General features: G+C 41.7%; 1 protein-coding gene across 4 annotated transcripts; it reads right to left on the bottom strand.

Annotated features, from left to right (window-relative positions):
* Positions 1-5,924: 5,924 nt before the first annotated feature.
* Positions 5,925-18,019, bottom strand: raver1 (ribonucleoprotein, PTB-binding 1). 4 transcript variants are annotated; one of them, XM_085352634.1, is made up of 17 exons: positions 17,696-18,019; positions 16,703-16,769; positions 15,142-15,611; positions 12,845-13,036; positions 12,495-12,615; positions 12,306-12,409; positions 12,141-12,176; positions 11,626-11,704; positions 11,186-11,388; positions 10,964-11,045; positions 10,691-10,821; positions 10,410-10,481; positions 10,164-10,298; positions 9,870-9,932; positions 9,641-9,770; positions 8,384-8,395; positions 7,920-7,987 (listed from the first exon to the last, which is right to left on the bottom strand). In XM_085352634.1, the coding sequence occupies exons 1-17, from the start codon at positions 18,017-18,019 to the stop codon at positions 7,920-7,922; spliced, it is 2,289 nt and encodes a 762-aa protein (XP_085208760.1). The 4 variants fall into 4 exon arrangements, with proteins under 4 accessions (XP_085208759.1, XP_085208760.1, XP_085208761.1 ...); XM_085352633.1 differs by lacking the exons at positions 7,920-7,987; positions 8,384-8,395 and adding an exon at positions 5,925-5,950 and having other exon boundaries at positions 12,105-12,176; XM_085352635.1 differs by lacking the exons at positions 7,920-7,987; positions 8,384-8,395; positions 12,141-12,176 and having other exon boundaries at positions 9,624-9,770; positions 11,626-11,707.
* Positions 18,020-18,122: the final 103 nt, after the last annotated feature.

Here is an 18,122-nt window from a genome sequence, read left to right as displayed (position 1 = left end):
GTTCCTTGAATGCACTTTCCCGGTCACTGCTGTCCAATATATTATTCATGGTTACCAAGGAAAAGGTGCAAATTATGTTTTTATAAGCACATAAATTATTCATGCACACAAAGATAAGGGCAGGAAAGAAAAATGGTTTTTAAGTAGCCAAAAAAAAGCATTTAAAAGCACCAGTAAACACTAGCAGCATGCGTCTAGTCATTATCTGGTGTCAGTCATTATAAGATGTTAAAAAAATGTCAAACAGTCCTGTGTTTTAAATTTTAGATTAAGCCTTTAAAGACATGCTGCTTTTGAATTAGGAAATGATGAATAATTTCAATGGTGTTAATGGGTTGAATGGAAAAATACACTTCGGCTGTAGAGAAATGGAGACGGCAGCGGTCAGAGATACAGTGTTCTAACAATATCTCACAGTTCAGGTGTGAAAATGTAAGAGACTAATGGCGGCTTGAAAAAAATAAGATAAAGGAAAGCTGTGCTTGAGATAAAAGCGTAAGCCATTAATGTTGAGGAGCACGTTACGGGACATGGTATATGATTCAACGAGAGGAGAGAGGACAGGCAATACTTCTTGAATAAATGAGTTTTTAACCAATGTCTGAATCACTTTTATGCAGTGGAGAAGTTTAATAAAAGCAATCTGAAGTATCTCTGGACCAAAAAATGAGCCTGACTACTTATAAGTCCAAGAAAAATAGAAATGAAGCGTTTCTGTTTTGGAGTAACTGTTCTTTTTCTTTTTTTTAATCAAGTGTGTTGTTTCTAGACAATAACACAGCACTGGAACACAGCTTTTATTTCCCATAACCTGAAGTGGTTATCTAATTGTGTAGTGCTGCGATAATATAGAGTTACATAGAGGACAGAATGGGGAAGATGAAAATGAAGAGCATAACAATACCTGGGCTTATGTCAGAGGGGATAAGGATGCGTGTTTGCACTTTAAAACATCTTCTATATGGTAATCTTGTTTGGCTGTATAAGCACGAGCAGCATTCAAACTGAATGGGTTTCCCCCTGTTCTAGTCGCTTTCTGCTGGTGTACTGATGTGTTCTTGTGCTTTATAGACTGAATGTTGTGGGGGGGTGGGGGGAGTGGGCTGCTTTCTATGACTAATCCTGCTATAAACAGCTCCTGTGACAGACCCTATTTTATTACACTTTGCTGCTGGTATCTTGAATAAAGCAGGAAAAAAAAGACACTGTAAATATGAATTTAATGCATTTTTTTAATGCACAAGTAGATTACAATGTACATTTAAATGCAATCACTGAAAAACCCTTATTTAATGGACACTGGCAATATAATGAGACAGCAGATACATTTTTGGTTCTACAGCAGTCGTATATAACTTTTTCATTATTTTCATCTTTGCATCTTTGTTAGGAATGATGCTGCTTTTTGGTCTGTCTTCAGAGCTCTCTCTCCTTCTTGTATGTATTTGGGAAAATCGCAGGTTTCACCAGCATTCACCAGCATTCACCAGCAACTGTGCAGGGTAGCTGTGTGGGTGGAAATATGAAAGGCAGAAATCTAAATGTGTCTGACACAGCGTCCACTGAGCCTCAGCAGATCCCTCTGAGAACTCCGGGTAGACTGGCTGCAGGTATGAGAAACGCAATTCAGCGGCGCCAGAAGCATTACAGATAAATATCGCAGAAATAAACCCAGAGGCTGGAGGAGGGGAGCACAATAGTGGTGGAAAACTACCCATCTTTCTTTCACAATATTCTCATTTCGATTGTCCCTTACAGATTGATGATAAAAACAGCAGTATTTCTTCCTCAGTCTTATTTAAGTGACATGCCATGACAGATCCAATGTCTACAAAAAAAACCCCCTCTCTCTGGGAAGTGTCATGAACAATATCATTGGTAAAAGGGAAAAAAAGAGTTTTATGGCTAACTGTGTTTTTACCCGTCAGAGGAGCGCTCCATCAACAGCTCCACTCCTCCAGGCTCAGTGGGACCACCAGAAAAACAGCTAATCAAAACCTTTCATGCTGATGGCTGCTGAGAGAAAAAGAACTACCTCTTGCCTCTTAGCACCTCAGTCTGAAGGGTGAGGGACTTCAATGCAAAGGGCTTTTGCAGCACCACACAACCAATCAACTAGGTGGACGACTTCGAGCTTTTCATTTCTGCCTGATAAGATTTATATTGACCTGCCATCACTTCCTGAGTATTCTGAGGAAACCGGGCCTACAAAACACATCTGACATTTCAAGTTGTTCCTTTATGCATCACCTGCTTTTCCTGACGTCTGTTACATGCACACTCACTGTCCACCTTGTTAATGCAAAATATCTAATCAACCAATCATATGACAGCAACTCAGTGCATTCGGGCATATAGACATGGTCAAAACAACCTACAGAAGTTCAAATTGTGCAAAAAAAGCCCTATGATTTCAGTGACCTTGAATGCAGCATGGTTTTCGGAGCCAGACAGGCAGGTCTGAGTGTTTCAGAAACTGCTGATCTCCTGGAATTTTCCTGCACATCCATCTCCAGGGTTTACAGAGAATGGTTTGAAAAAGAGAAAATATACAGCAGCAGCTCGCTTGGTGAAAATGCCTGTTTGGTATCAGAGGTTAGGGGAGAATAACTGGCAGCTTCGAGCTGATAAGAAGGCAAAAGTTATTCAAACAATCACACATTATAACCAAGGTAGAAGAGCATCTCTGAATGCACGACATGTTAAACTACAGCCAAGGCTTCAGTTTAAATAGACTCATTATAATAGGACAACAGAAGATTGGAACAGCATTGCCTGGTCTGATGACTCTCGGACTGTAGTGTCATAATTTGGTATAAAAAACATGAAAGCATGGAATTAAGGCAGCTGTGGGAAGCAAACTGCTACTAGGAAGGTGTCCAATGAGCTATATTGTTACACAGCATTGGATGTTCATATTAGAAAATGGCCAGTTTCAAATAATGAGGTCAGTGTATGTACAGGTAACTCCTGAGTGCTAAAAAGCACTGAATTTGGCTGTCTTTGGTTTGCTACTTTTGGTTCTCTGTGATGTTTCTTTATGTGTCATCTTCCTGCTGTTCAAACCCCCTGTGCGAGGAGCAACCAATCACACAAAATTTAGCTTGAAGAGTGCTAAACCAGCTTGTTTCAGACAGCAGATGAAATTAGAGGAGCTGCACCAAGGCCCAGTATGAGATGAATAAGGATTATATTGGACTGTGATTCATGCCAGCCTAATCTAATAGAGTTTAACTATAAGACTATGGTGTTGGAAATGAGCATAATAGGTCCCCTTTTAGTATGAAGCTGTCTAATCAGATCTCAGTTTGACACATTTCTTCAGTTGTTTTTAGTTTTTGACAACCTGTCTGTTGTTCAGTAATTATCCATCCAGGGAGCACAAATTATCCTCCTGGCAGCAACCTGCTTAACATTCATACAGGTCACATTCACAGCAATACAGCACTGATAGAGCACATTAGAAGCGGCTCTGTATCTCCCCGTTAACAAGATGTAAATGAGATTCACGGCAAAGGGCAAAGGCACCTCAGTGATAACAGCTGAGGCGGGTTTGGTTATCAGTTATTAAGGATTGTATACATCATAAGATACGAGTTAAGGTTAAAAGCCTTGTTTTTTCCCATGTGAGAGAAGACAACAAAGAAAGAGAGGTTTTGTTGAAGGTTTACAGATGCTTTGAAGCATGTTTCCTTTTGTTTGCTCCGGGTTTTCTGTCTACCACACCCATTCCTCAAAATCTGTGTGCAGACACGTAGTCTTTACGGTTGATTACTGAGCCAATGAAGCAAAACATCAGCTGGCTGTGTGTGTAATCACTGCTGATTGAAACGACGCACTTCTAGGTTCTGGTTCATTACTTAAATATAACTGGGATGAAATATAACCAGTATGTCAATTCATGCTGCTTAGAACTGTGAAGGAGTTCTTAACCTTTTATCTCGGGCATGTAAGTTGGCTTATGAGATTTTTAGTAATGTAAATGCTCATATGTCAAAGTCAAAATGTTAAATTTCTAACTCTGAACTAATCTAATTCACTGGCAAACTCAGACTGTAAATAGAAGTTGGACATAGCCAATGTGATGTCACCCATTGGTTAGTGAGGTATGTTTATGAAGGCTCAAGCTGTCGCTATCTTGCCATTTTGGAATTGGATATGACGATAGAGAGGTGGATCTGACTGAGAAACGGATATAAAGGCGACCGTATGAGGCGACCGTGGCTCAGGGGGTTGGGAATCGCATCTGTAACCGGAAGGTCGCAGGTTCGATCCCTGGGCTCTCTGTCCTGGTCGTTGTGTCCTTGGGCAAGACACTTTACCCTACTTGCCTACTGGTGTTGGCCAGAGGGGCCGATGGCGCGATATGGCAGCCTCGCTTCTGTCAGTCTGCCCCAGGGCAGCTGTGGCTACAACTGTAGCTGCCTCCACCAGTGTATGAATGTGAGAGTGAATGAATAGTGGTATTGTTAAGCGCTTTGGGTGCCTTGAAAAGTGCTATATAAATCCAATCCATTATTATTATTATTATTATAATAAAGGAGGATAATCACTGTGTAGACCTGCCCTAAACTAAACCCTTTTTAAAAACATATCCTCCTTTTTCATTCGAATGCTCAGTGACCAAAATTTACAAAATGAATATCATGTTAAATTCAATAATACTTCAATAAGACTGGCAACTGACACCACTCGGTTACTTATGTCTTGTTCTGCAATTTTACCGGATGATTATGTTCACTCGTGATGACCTCAGGTTACTCATGCAAATATAGTTCCTAGTGTCAATATGACTTTTTGCATAGACACCGTATGCAATCAAGTGGCGCGAAATACAATTTTGCTTTGGCATGTGTCTCTTAATGCTGTGTTTGGCATGAATAAACCATAAAGCTGCGTGCACACTGGCAGCGATTCGCTCATCGCTTTTAAGCTGATAGCTGTAAACTTGTGGACATTCCAAACTCCGGTCGCCTAGGTGACCCTCTAACAAATAAACTTAGTAGTGTTCTTCACTCATCGTCTCTTTAGTCACTTGCCTGAAAGTTTACAGTAGGTCCTGCTCAGTTGACGTCACCAGCAGTTATTTTGCACGTAGTTGCTTGAAGTTGCCAAATATGATGGACTTTCTATGGTCGCCGTGAATCACTTTCAGTGTGTCCGCAGCTCAAGAGAGAAAGGGCACTCAAACAATGCTGGAGTGCAGTCAAATAGTTTAGCTTAGGAGCGTTCCAGAGTGAAGTGACACGGAAGTATCTGCATAACAGTCATAATAAGAGCTAGTTGAATTCTCTAAATACAAAAGAAAGCTTATTCACTCCACTTAACAGGATATAGTGGACCGTTCTTTATGAAAGAATAACTAGACCATCCAATTCACAGCAATGCACCATCCATGAAAATGATCAACAAACCTGGCAACATGACTGTGAGGGCCTGAGACAGTTACGCATGAGGACAATTTTGAGAAAAAACGGGTTTTAATGATCCAAAAATGCAAAGAATAAGTTATACAAAAGTCATCTAATACTACCGGGCCCTTTTGAACAGAACTAAAATAATAAAGTCAACAGGAAAAGAAACCTAACCACTCAACAGATCCAAAAACTAAGCTGACAAAAGGGACTAAACTACTGGCTTATCAAACCAGTTTTACACACAAGAGGGAGCAAATACTAACAAATGATTTAATATTGAAGAAACAAAACCAATAGTCAGTTTAATAATTACTTTAAATGAATAATAACCAAATCCAAACATAACCAAATACTAACTCGAGAGTTAAAACAGACAACATATTTAAGATGAATGACTTAATCATGCCTCTGACTATGAGCAGTGTTTGGCATGGCCCAGTTGGCACTTCCTGTATGTAAAGCTGCCTTCAAGAGCACATCTTTTGCTCCCCGTGATGCCAGCAGGCCTCAGCAGCCAAACGGACGCTCCAGCACTGGCAAAACCAGAGAAAGAAATTAATAATGAATAAAATAAGAGAATTTAACAGAGCTGAACATATGAAACTGAACTAAATCTACGTATTTGTATTGCGCACAATGTACTTCAACAGTGCCAAATAAATCTTGCCATGACATGCAAACTAGAGAATTTTGTTGATTTATGTGTCTGTGTGTGATATTTATGGAATTACACAGCAATTTTAGAGTAATTGTAAGTGTTGGCTCATGGGGTTACCGATTTGTTAGCTGCGTGTCTGCAGGTGCAGCCATCACAAGGGTGCAAATGTGGATTTCTATTTTCCATTTCGTGTGAATGACCTGCTGATGTGTTCTGAAGTGTCAATGACTCTGAACATCACGCCGCTGTAATAAAATCTCCTTGTTTTGATGAAGAATGTAGATTTATAGAAACTGAATCCAGATTATTTAACACGTCAATGTGTTTAAGGTTCGCCATGATTCACTTTGCATTACTTATATTTGTTGTTGCATTTTTTCTTTTTTAAAGTAGACTTCTGAAGAAACAATTTTTTGTATTTAAAAAACCAAAATAAAATAGAAATGTAGAGGAAAGATTGTTAGTTTTAATATCTGTTAGTTTGGTGACAACTTGCCTGATGAGTCATTAATAGACGTGTTTATTTAGACTCTGGATATCTACAAAGCTCAGTCAACCGCTTTCAAAAAGTCTAACAAAAACTAAACTGAAATAAAATCTTGTCTGGAAATAATGAAACTAAACTGAATTCAAAACTTTTTTCCAAAAGTTTTTTTTTTTTTTTAAATTTCAAAATGAAATACAAAAACTTATCAGAAGAAGAGGTTGATTTGATTGATGAGAGTTTTGTTTTTTGTTAAATTCCAACCTTTATAACAACATTTTTAATCAGAGGTTTAGATGACCTCTCTGCACACAATGCTTCCCTTTTCTTGAGTCCTTAAATTGTCTTCACACCTTTCCTTGACCTTGTGATATTTTTCACTGAGCTTGAGGGGAGAGAGAGGGAAGAAGAGAAAAAAAAAAAAAAAGCATGAGGCAAAAGAGGCACGTCGTCATTTTTGGACTATTCAACCGCAGCTCCAGAACTGAAATCTAAGGAACAGTCCAACAACGGTAGAAGAAAAACTTCCAAGGGAGAGAAGCTTTTCTTAGAGACTCCTTTTAGGTCATCATTTTTATGAAATTTGACTGGTCGTTTCTACACATGCACTTTTTATGGCTTTAAGATGAGAAAATAACTGCCCACAGGTGTTTGAAGATAGTCCTGTCAGGAGTCTCTTACCATACGGGAGCTGAGCGTATGCGTTTGGGTGACAGATGGATGTATTAGATGTCCGTGGGGCACCTTTGACCTTTTAGTACAACTAACGCAAACAGTAAGAAAGCCCAAATACCTCATGGGGGAAGAACTCATTTTAAAAACCCATCTTTGCTGTCCCTCTTGTCACCAAATGCTGTACCTCTTTTCAAAATTTTCAATATTCAGCAAAAGCCCCAAGATTTCTTAGGTGACACGTCTGTTTATGAAAGCCTAAATAAAAATCGTATTCTAATAGTAAATTTATATTAACAGCCTCTACACAACAATTATCAGGTGCATTCTATAATCAAGATTTCTGGATTATAGGGTAGAAGTTTCATTTAAAAAAAAAAAAAAAAAAAAAGCTCTAAAAGTAAGCTGTGAATGACAGCCACATTAAGACGCTGAAGTTGAACTAATTGAGGTCTAGCCTATGAGGTTAAATGTAAGAGCAAAACAGACAGCCATTCGATCCAAGTAAGGCTTCACATTTAGACACAATTTAAAAAGAGTTCAGAGAAAGTGGTGAGTTTAAATAACATTTACTTGCGCACATCACACACACACACACACGCGCATACAGAGACAATCATGGTGGTACAGATGAGAGGACAGCAGTTAAAAAAAAAAAAAAAAAAAATCCAATCAAAATAAGTGATGATCATACAGTACAGCTGCATCTCTTGGTCCATACACAACATGAGCAGTCTGCTGTGTTGCCACTCTTCACTTCCAAAAAAAAGAAAAAAAAAAACGAGCAGCAAATATTCAAAAAACACCAGAACCAGAGGCAGGTGTCATTAAGGAAAACAAATGTTTTTAGACTCAAGAAAAGGGAGGAGGGGAATCTTTAACTATTTACACAGCAAATAAACACAAATTGTAAATGTAGATGGAAGCCAACACAGGGCAGGATGAGATCACAGAAAACACAGTTAAGACTCAAGTGTAGCTGCATTTCCTAGCAGAAGTCAGAGGTAATGGGTTTTCACAATCAAACCGTCAACCAGATAATTATTCTTTTTAAAAAAAAAAAAATTAAATAAAAATAATACAAGGACAATCATGTCACTGACCAATCACCTGCCACAAGCTTCCAGCAGTATCTCCAAAGACATACTGAACCCCCAATATCATCTGAAAACTAAACAGAGGCTGTCCATCGTTCCAGCTGCCGTGTGCTCGTCGGGAGAAGCCGGTTCAACTCACAGTTGAGCCCCTCACTGAGAACACCGAACCGCTCCTGTATTCATGCACGATCTGCTGGCAGCTGGAGAGATGGCATGCAGCGCTATCTGCACCTGCCCGCACCCTTCAAGGGGTGGGGCAGCGTTCACGGTTTTATAAAACATTCAAAAATGTAAACATGGCAACACAGAACTCACATAAACACAGAAAATACGTCGACTCCTGGACATACATGAGTGAGAGGGGGACTTGAGATGGCATTTTTATACAGGTGAGAACACATGACCGGTGCCCTCCAAGTGCATCACTCAACAACCAGTGTAGAGAACAGACTCCATGAACAGGCTGGAGGGTGTGGTTAGAAAGACAAAACAACGTGGAAAAGTTCAGGCTCAGGAAACATCCCAGGTTTGTAAAAAGCTTCGCCTCATAACACCACACAACCATCACTGGTGGATGGAAAGCTGCAGGTTAACAATTAGGAAATGTTTGAAACCAGAAATGTTCTAAAGCAAAATTTACAACCGTGTGGTAGGAAGGGGGAAAACAAGACACCATAACACCATCTCATTATACAAACTCATGAACTTTTTACATGGAATACGGTGGGCTTTTTTTTTTTCTTTTCTCCCACAAAGTAAGAGCCTTCAAAGCTTGTTCTTACACTATGCAAGTCCCTTTGCCTGAAACTGTGGACAGCGTCACTTTGGTGAGATGTTAAATCACTTTTATTTTTATTTTTTTTTAAAAGCAGCCGCTAGTTACCATTGAAACTGGCCAAACTGCAGATCTGCTGATATACCTCACTCACAGGAATTCCCAAAAAAAAAAAAGAAAAAAAAAAGAAAAAAAAAAAGATTGCATTTACTAATGAACCACTTTTTCTCCTTAATTTACAAGGTTTTCAACAGGAAGTTCAGGCAAATAAAAATTTAAAACTGAAATGTACAAAACACAGTAAAATCATATATACAAAAAAAAAAAAAAAAAAAAATTTGAAGGTTTTTCCACAGAGTGACAAACAGGCTGCACTACTCTGCAGCCTCCAGAGGTCACTCACACGTGCATATGGGACAATAAATCCGAGGACCACCAAATTACTGAGTCCATTGGAGAATATGGGAGAGGAGATGCTACTCCATCCTGGCTGCTGAATGGCTACTCGTTACAGCTGTACTCAGAATATACGCTTACGCTTAAGATAGGAGTCTGCGTAGTGACCGCCGAGGCCTTGGGAGTGCTGGCCCACATAACCGCCTTCAGGGCTCGGCTCGGGAGACGGGATCAGCCGGGAGAACGTGCGCTTTTGGCTACCGATGGGAGTCTATAATTACAAGAAAAAGAGGAGGGGGTGGGGTTAAAATCAAAACAGAAACTTCAAAAAGAAAAATATGAAACAATAACATTGAAGCCTATAAATTACCTTCATAACATTCTCCACACCTGCAGGGTAGTTGGTGTGGCTCACAGGAGGCATTCCCACAGCCTAAAGACAAACAACCACTCATCATTTGACTTCAACTCAAGCGCTCACAGTGCAACATTAATTATTGAACACAGACTTATTCTTGGCACCTAGCCCTCCACTATTTTATTTTTATTTTATTTATTTATTTTAATCCTTCTAGTGCTATCCTCAGTATTCTTGCACTGACAAATAATCAATCCTTCATATATATCAAAAAAAAAAAAAAATCAATGCAAAGCTTTTGCTTACCCTGTTGAGCTTGGGGGTGGGAAGGCTCCCATTACAGGAGCTCTCAGACCCTGAGCTGAAATATGAGGACAGAGGTGGGCTTGGAGGGTAACTGTAGGGGGGGAACCGCTCACTGTATTCAGCGCAATGAGAGGCCTGCAGAGACAGACAAGTTCACAGCTATGTTACTACAGGGAGGCGTGCATTTAATTTACTGACACTACAAATGTCCTCAAGTCAGCTTTGAAACAGTTGACAAAGCACTACCTGCTGACCGAATCCTGCCAAGGCCCCGGCATCAAGATTCTCCTGCTGTTCATACAAGTGGGCAAGGGGATCCTGAGGAAAGACACCAGATGGCATCGGACCAGATTGTGTCATAAAACCACTAAATGAGCAGCCAAGCGCTATACAGTAAATTCAACAGGTCACAATGACTAGAGCAGTAAGGAAGACAAGGAAAAACAAAAAACACACAACCCATCGATGCAGAAATACACATTTAAAAAAAATAATCAGGAGTCTGAGCAGCAATGATTCATAGTTACCCGATGGAGTGGGGGGTACTCAGGGCTGTAGGAATCCTGGTAACGCAGGTTGTAATTCGGTTGCATGCTCTGGTTGGACACGTTACTCAGTGTAGGCCGCCTTCTGTAAGGGTGAGGTCTGCAGCTTCCTCCTGGAGGAGATGCACGGTATACAAATATATCCTTGATGCATCCAACATCATCTCTCAGTTGAAGCAGCAAACAAGAACAGACTGTAAAAGTAGATAAAATCTTTACCGCTCATGCGAGCACAGCAAAAAAGCAGCACCTCACCTGAGGAAAACGCGTTGCTGACATTGAGGAAGGGACTCTGGGGAAGGTTTGCATCTTTTGCAGGATCTCCTAGTATGGAAACCTGACATGAAGTTTAAAAAGAAAAAAAAGATGGCTTATTTTTACATTTCCTGCACAGAATGAGGAATGAGAACGAAGAGGGAAAAAAAGGCAGTTGAAGGACTGAAGGCATTTTAAAAAGGCAATTACTTGGGAACTCACCCCTTGTGCTGTGAGGCCATCTGCCCCGATCATGCCACCCAGCAGGGGTATAGAGATCCCCGGCAGGGTCGGAGAGGAGGTCTGGGGGAAGGGACAAGCCGACGTGGGGGACTCCTGATCCCTTGAAAGAGTTCTGCCACGTGGCATTGGCTTCAAGGGGGGTAGAGGATCTGTCTGAAGAGCCAGTCCAGGGACAATACCACCTATGGTGATTAGAGACTTCAGCGTAAATGACAATCACACATTTCATTTTTAATCTTCTCCTTCAAGCTTTTCAGAGGAAATTAGATATGCATTCTGTTTTAATTTGGGTAACATAAGTAATGTAAGGAGTAAGACGCCTGATGGACAGGCTAATGGCAATGCAGATGTTTATCATCAAAAGCAGACATGCAGTCTGTGGCTGAAGGAGCCACGGCTGGAGTGGACTGATGCCAAACCTTGGGGCAGGTCTCCGAGCAGATGGACTCCCTGCTGGACAGGCAGAGAGGCCAGAGGATTCTCCCCAATAAGTCCCGGCTGCTGACCAAGAGGGAGGAAAAAAAAAAAAAGAAAAAAAGTTCAGTCACAACAGGGTCACTCAGCCACACTGCAACATCAAGGTAACTAAACTTAACACATGCATTCAGCAAGTTTACTTACTGTATATGCAATTATGTCCTTACAGGATGTACCTTTACAATTCTGGCATACAGCATAATAGTACATCTACCGCATTACTCAGCACCACTCGAAGGAACACTCCACACATACACGCACAAAAAAAAACCCCTCACTTTCCTAGCAAGAGCTTACCCACCCAGGCAATAGGTTTTCTATCAGCATTCACATAAAAAGAAGAAAGGGCCAGAATCCATCTAACTTCAGCTCCAACTCACACACACACTGATGGCCAACCATAAAAACCGTTATCACTCACACAAGGCACTAGAGGGTTTTCTTTATTGTGTAGCACCTGAGCCCACAGAAGAGGATTTCCCAGAAGGGCTTGCTAATGGTAAAGAGGGACAGAACAGAGTGGGGAACAAAGTCTGTGAGTAGGAGAGGATGAATCAAAAACGGGCAGGAAGCAAAAGCAGGGAAGAACATGACGGAGCAAAGATGGAAAAGGCAGCGGTACCTGCTGAGCCTTGGCCTGGTTCTGAAGGAGCAGTTGGAGCAGGGCGGCCGTGAGAGCGGGGTTGGCAAGCAGTGGCGGTATGGCGGGGGCCGCACCGAGGAGGCCTGCGCATAGACAAAGATTAAGATCCACCGCAGGAGAACGAATAATAGCAATAAAACAGATTAAAAGCAGCTCACGGCTCCTCACCTTGTTTATGTCCCTGTGTCAGTGGGTTGAGCAGCATCTTGAGGGCGGCGGGGTTGCTGAGGCCTGTGAGTATCTGCATGGCTGTCGGATCAGGGAGGAGTCCTTTACCCCTGTTTACAGCCTTGAGAGGAAGGAAACAAAGCAAAGACTCAGAACAAGACCAACAAATAACCAAAATTTTTTCCATTAATCTGAAATCACGTGATGAGCCAGCTCCTCTGTGAGAGTTATATAACGGCAATGCTTCCAAGTCGTGTCCAGTAACGTAATTTTAACTACAGCACGAACTCAAAGGCAGCAATGTTATGCCTTAAGGGCTCAAGCAAAGACTGTAGATTGGAATACAGTACCATGGTTTGTGCAGCAATCAGAGCAGCCAACATGCTTCTTCCAGGAGGACCCGGGGCACAGAAGGACACCCTGATATGTGTCCCACCCAGCAGTCTGCCATCTGTGAGTCGCTGTGCTTCCTCGGCCATCTCTGCAGTGGCAAACTCCAGCACTGCAAAACGCCGGAAACTTCCATCTTGTCCCTGAGCCAACTGTGGAGAGAAAAATTGAGGCAGCAATTTTTCAAGCATATAGAGAAAAACAAAAAACCCAAAAAACCCTGCAGCCAATGAATAAGATGCACGCACACACACACAGAGAGTGGAAGCCAAGTGGTTTTCACTTACACCCTCAGTGTTCACATATTTTAGCACAAATTTGGAGAAAGATGGGGGAAAAAAAAATCTCATGGAATTTTTAGTTAATAAAAACTCAGGATTACCACAGAGAGAAACAGCACTCACTCAGAATTCTGCAACAGTAGTATAAGCTCTTTAAAACCTAATTATCAGGAAAAGTTGACAGAATTTAAATGTTCGAGGTTGCAGTGGTGACTCTACATATGCAACTTTTACATCCTGGTGACCGCTGAAACTCACTTGTTTAAAAATAAATAAATAACTGCCTGGTGGTGTTGGAGGCCGCTACCGAGGGGCAAGACTTGCTTCACAAAACACCCATCGCAGCATTTGGTGAATTCTGAGCTCAGATTTACATGAGAAGTGCTACATGCTAAACATGCAACCATGTAGTGGCAGATATCGCTACTCTGTTTTGTTTGTTATTGTAGCAAAAACGTCAAGATTGCGTGTCCAACTGTTTCCATGCAGTGAATTAGAATGGCAAATCTTGAACATGTTCATATAAATAATAATGAAAAAAAAAAAAGCAGCAATTTTATATATACCTGGTGAGCACTCAACCAAAAGTTATGGATCTTTCCCCATTCATTAAGATAGGAGCTTCAAATAACTGTCAAGATGGCTACAGCACCAAAATTGTGTCTCAGGCTGCTGCTGAGCTGAAACAATCTACATAATTTCCCCAGGCCTGGATGGAAAATATCATTAGGTCAAGGACAGATCAAGGTGAATTGATAAAGAAAAATAGAAGCAACACAAACTGAATTGGGGTGAAGCTTCTACACAGCTCACGATTATTATTTTAACATGACCCTCAATCCTGATTTATATAGCCTTTTTAAAATCTATATACGCGAGTTTTATCATAGCAGTGTGATGTTTGTAGTTCACCTGCTGGTTTAAGAGTCTCTTAGTTAGGAACAAATTAGCACGATATGACACGAAATGGAAAACCCTTTTCTAATTAACATTTTATAGTATCTGCACCAGGTGACACTCCTGTTGATTGTTTTCATCAAAGTTCTCATTGGGGGATGGTGTTGCCTCCTTTCTTTTCATAAAGGAAGTTTCAGTGTATCCTATTCTAAAAGGTGGCAAGAAAAGACATAAGAAGGAAGCACTCTGGAAATTTTTGGAGTACTAAGACTCTTCAAAAAGCACTTACTATGGCTGCCACCTGGATACTTATGGGTCACTTCACTCAGTGAATTTTGATTAGGAATGCTACTATTTGTCAGCACCCTTTGCTTTCATTTATGGTTTGGCAAATTTCAAATAACCCACTGAAATTTGCATCTCTAAAGTCCCAGATCAAAATCTGTTTTACCTTTTAAGGCCCTTTAATCACCACATCAACCACTATATATGGCTTTGTGTTGTTTTTAGTGGTACTCTGCTCTTACCATGATGCAACCGTCTGGTTTTATGAATTTGATAAAGCTGCAGTGATATCACAGTTTCCTATTAAAACCATCATATGGCTCCTAATTATTATGACTGTTCAGTCTGGAAACAACAGAAAACTACGACTGTGTCCTGCTCAAAAGGACACAGCTCTCTCCCATTCCAGAAAAAACCTGCTGAATGACACCACCTGGGGGTGTCAGGTGGTCATCACCATAGAAACCAACAGTTGCTATTGCTATAGTAACTTTGAGTGGCCACAGGAAAACTGGGGTAAAGGTGAAAGATCAAATATGGATTGCAGTTTCACAGTGACTCAGTAGTGCAGTCATTTTGCACACCTTCAGGGACAATTTTACAACTTTGTGATGGATTTTAGCAGCTTTTAAAGCACTCAACTTTTATTAATGTGGGCATTTGCTGTATAAAACAATAGCCACACAAAGAAATGACAAAAAAGTTAATGATCGCTGCTGTGTGCAATCAGTATGCTGTAGACTTCTGAAATCATTCACTTGAAGTATTGGGCTTGTGTGCAGTAAAAATCTGACCTGGCAGAAAACTGGTGTGTGGGTGTCAGCCAGGGCACTGCGGAGGTCTTGGGCTGTCAGCAGGCTCTGAGGCAGGCGGTCCACGCACAGGCATTTGGAGTGCAGCAGTGGATATGTGAGGGAGCCCACCTCAGTCCAGTGGACGTAAAGCATACGGGAGCCCAGCTGCTTCCCCAGGAGCTCCGATTTGGCCCTGGCCGCAGAGTCCTTCTTCATGTACTCCACAAAACCGTAGCCCTTGGAATGCCCCGAGGTGGCACTGTACACCAGGAAGCAACGCTCCAGGTTGCCGAAGGGGCGCACCAGTTCCTCAAACTGCTGCTGCGTGAATGCGCGGGGCAGGTTGGCGATGCACAGCAGAGCATCTGTCGGCTGCAGCTGCACAGAGATCTCCCGGTCCCGCAACACATGCTGGTGGAACTCTTTGATGGCACTTTGTGCTTGTTCACCATTAAGTAGGGTCACAAATGCTTTGAGTAACACGGGAAAGGAAACAGAAGAGAGAAACAAATTGGTGTAAGGCAAGGGAATGACATTGTTCAGGTGGCATAAAGTCAGATTTATTTGTACTCAGCAGGTGTCAGGGAGCAAACCCTGCCTGTGACGTTTTTGCCTCTAGCAAGGCTGTTAAAACAGTTCTGGTGGCACAATATCAGCACACAGAATCCTTTGTGTTGGTGTAACTTTACCCCTTGTTTAAACTACAATGCCTGTCAGTCCAGCAAGAATGAAATCAACATCTTGTTACCCATGTTATGAAAAAGAAAGAAGGTGTGAAAAAGTTTTCCAGTTTTGTCTGAAAGCCATGAGAAGGGGAGGAAAATAAAAAATAAAAAAAGTAAGAAGTTAGTTTGGCAGCCAACTCTATATTGTTAAAAAAAAAAAGCGCCATCTAAATGTCACTGGTTTTCTTCCATATCAGCTTGCTGGATACCAGGCATACCCTGAAAATACCATCTGCCTCACACAATTTTCTGGCCTATTATCATGATCATCACCCATTTTCTAGTGAAATATTACTGCAAGAATGCATAGATATTTAATTATTTATATTCTAATCTGATATTTTACATTTTATACATTTAAAAACAAGCAACTCTAGCTGGACAAGATGGCAGATCACACCGAGGGGCATGTGAGGTAACGCATACACAGATACACAGAGAGCCCATCGATCTTATCGCACTTGAACTGACAATGTAACGTGACACCACGACAAGCGAGCATCAACAGTCGCCAAAAAGAGAGATCTGCAACTGTGTGATAATGATAAGTGCAAGAGAAGGCACACCGTGAAAACAAAGTCTTTAATTGAGGTCTGGCTGCTTTCTCCCGAACCCCTTTTCATGTTCAGTATGTCCATTGAAAGTCATTAACTAAGCATGCTCCAAATCTGGAGAGCCCGATTTACTTTTGTTTGCTACAGAGTTCACTGTCAGATTAAATTTTAAAGGGGCGTAATAGAGCAGATCCATCCTGATCCCCACCTCCTCCAACTTGCAGACGCCAAACTTGCCAAATTGCCTTGCTCAGTCCAACATGGTTGAGCAGTTAGACCTACCTGTGCCTTTGTACTTGTCAACAAAGCAGTACTTCAGATCATAGCTGCCCAAGAGCTCATGGACCTCCTGTAAAAAGAAAGAGACAATGATTAACTGCAGATGTTTAAATGTGTAAATAACATTTGACTTTAGGAGGTCGTTGGTTAATTGAAGATTTCAATCAACCCCCTCTCAGCCAATTAGCTCGTTGATATACACTGGGGGGTGGGGGATCAGTGCACCTGCTGGGGGGGGGGGGGGGGGGGGGGGATGAGAGGTGAATGACTCCCTCATTGTTGTAGGAAAAATTGTTCTGCCCAGCTTTTGCCTATTCACACAAATGGCGATGCTGCCTAGCATTTTCTGAAACGTTTTGTCCCCACGCCTTCCACCTTTTGTTATAGAGAAACTCACATCTCGAACTCCCACTACTGCCCCAGCCCCCCCTCTGTGAACAATGGTACCGCCCGCAGGCCCACCGCTCCCCATGAGTCAGGCACGTTCCAAAAAAGAAAAAAAAAGTAGCATCAAGAGTTAATTACAGACAGAGTTAATAACAAATGGACTTATGACCCACCTTCACTGCATATGTAACCCGCATAAACCGGTTATGAACCACAGTTTGGCTCGGCGGGCCAAATGGTAAAATTCAACCACGAATGCAAAGCGGCCTGGTGGGTCACACAGGCCACAAATGACCATGATTGATTATTTGACCACTTGTCAGTAAACGCGAGCCATGTTAGCTAACAAACAAACTCAAACCAGTTATAGAACTGTTTGCATCGTTTTTAATTACCAATAATCTGTGCGTTTTGACTTTTAAACCACTAGCAGATGTAGTACACAGAAAACTAAATAAAAGGTGAAGCTAATAAGTTAAATGCCTGTGAAGCTAACATTGATAGCATGGCAGGTATAACGGAGCTAGGCTAGCGTTAGCCACAGGGTAGCATCAATCAATCAACCAACCAACAATTAAACCCTCACCCCCTAAAACTTTCTACTCATACCTGATTGCTAACGTCAGAGGGCAAGTTTTTTATAATAATTTTCCTCCTGTTGTAAAACTCCCGTCGAGTTCTCTCCAAGCGGCTCTCTATCTCTTCGGGGTTCAGTGATGTCAAGTCCTCGTCGACCTTTCGCTGACACTCGCGTCCGGGCGTCGCGTCCTCTTCGTTCTGCACGAGTTCGGGGTACCGGCGATCCCCGGGAATCCAGTTTTCTTGGTCCACGGCGGGGTCGTATTTTTCATTAAGCGGACGAGAAGCCAAACTGTTTCCCGAGTCTGTGTTTTCATCTTTGGCAGCTGTATTAACTGACACTGTGGCCGCCATGACTCGGTGCTGGAAGTTTTTTCGGTCTGAAAACTCTGGCTGATTTGAGCAGTTTAAACAATACACACATGGCCCCAGCGCTGCTTCTGATTGGACGACAAGG

This window comes from Diplotaxodon limnothrissa, linkage group LG4, assembly GCF_057381915.1.
Source record: "Diplotaxodon limnothrissa isolate DT_005_m linkage group LG4, D_limnothrissa_male_GT1.1, whole genome shotgun sequence".
Classification (NCBI taxonomy): domain Eukaryota; kingdom Metazoa; phylum Chordata; class Actinopteri; order Cichliformes; family Cichlidae; genus Diplotaxodon; species Diplotaxodon limnothrissa.
This window is presented reverse-complemented; position numbering and strand designations above follow the sequence as displayed.

What these genes read in the sequence shown, in the direction of transcription:
- raver1 (XM_085352634.1), bottom strand. Translation starts at nt 18,019, where the DNA reads ATGGCGGCCACAGTGTCAGTTAATACAGCTGCCAAAGATGAAAACACA. An exon ending in CCTCTGACGTTAGCAATCAG is followed by an intron (nt 16,770 to 17,695) that starts GTATGAGTAGAA and finishes TTCTTTTTACAG; the next exon opens with GAGGTCCATGAGCTCTTGGG. An exon ending in GACACAGGGACATAAACAAG is followed by an intron (nt 12,410 to 12,494) that starts GTGAGGAGCCGT and finishes GTCTATGCGCAG; the next exon opens with GCCTCCTCGGTGCGGCCCCC.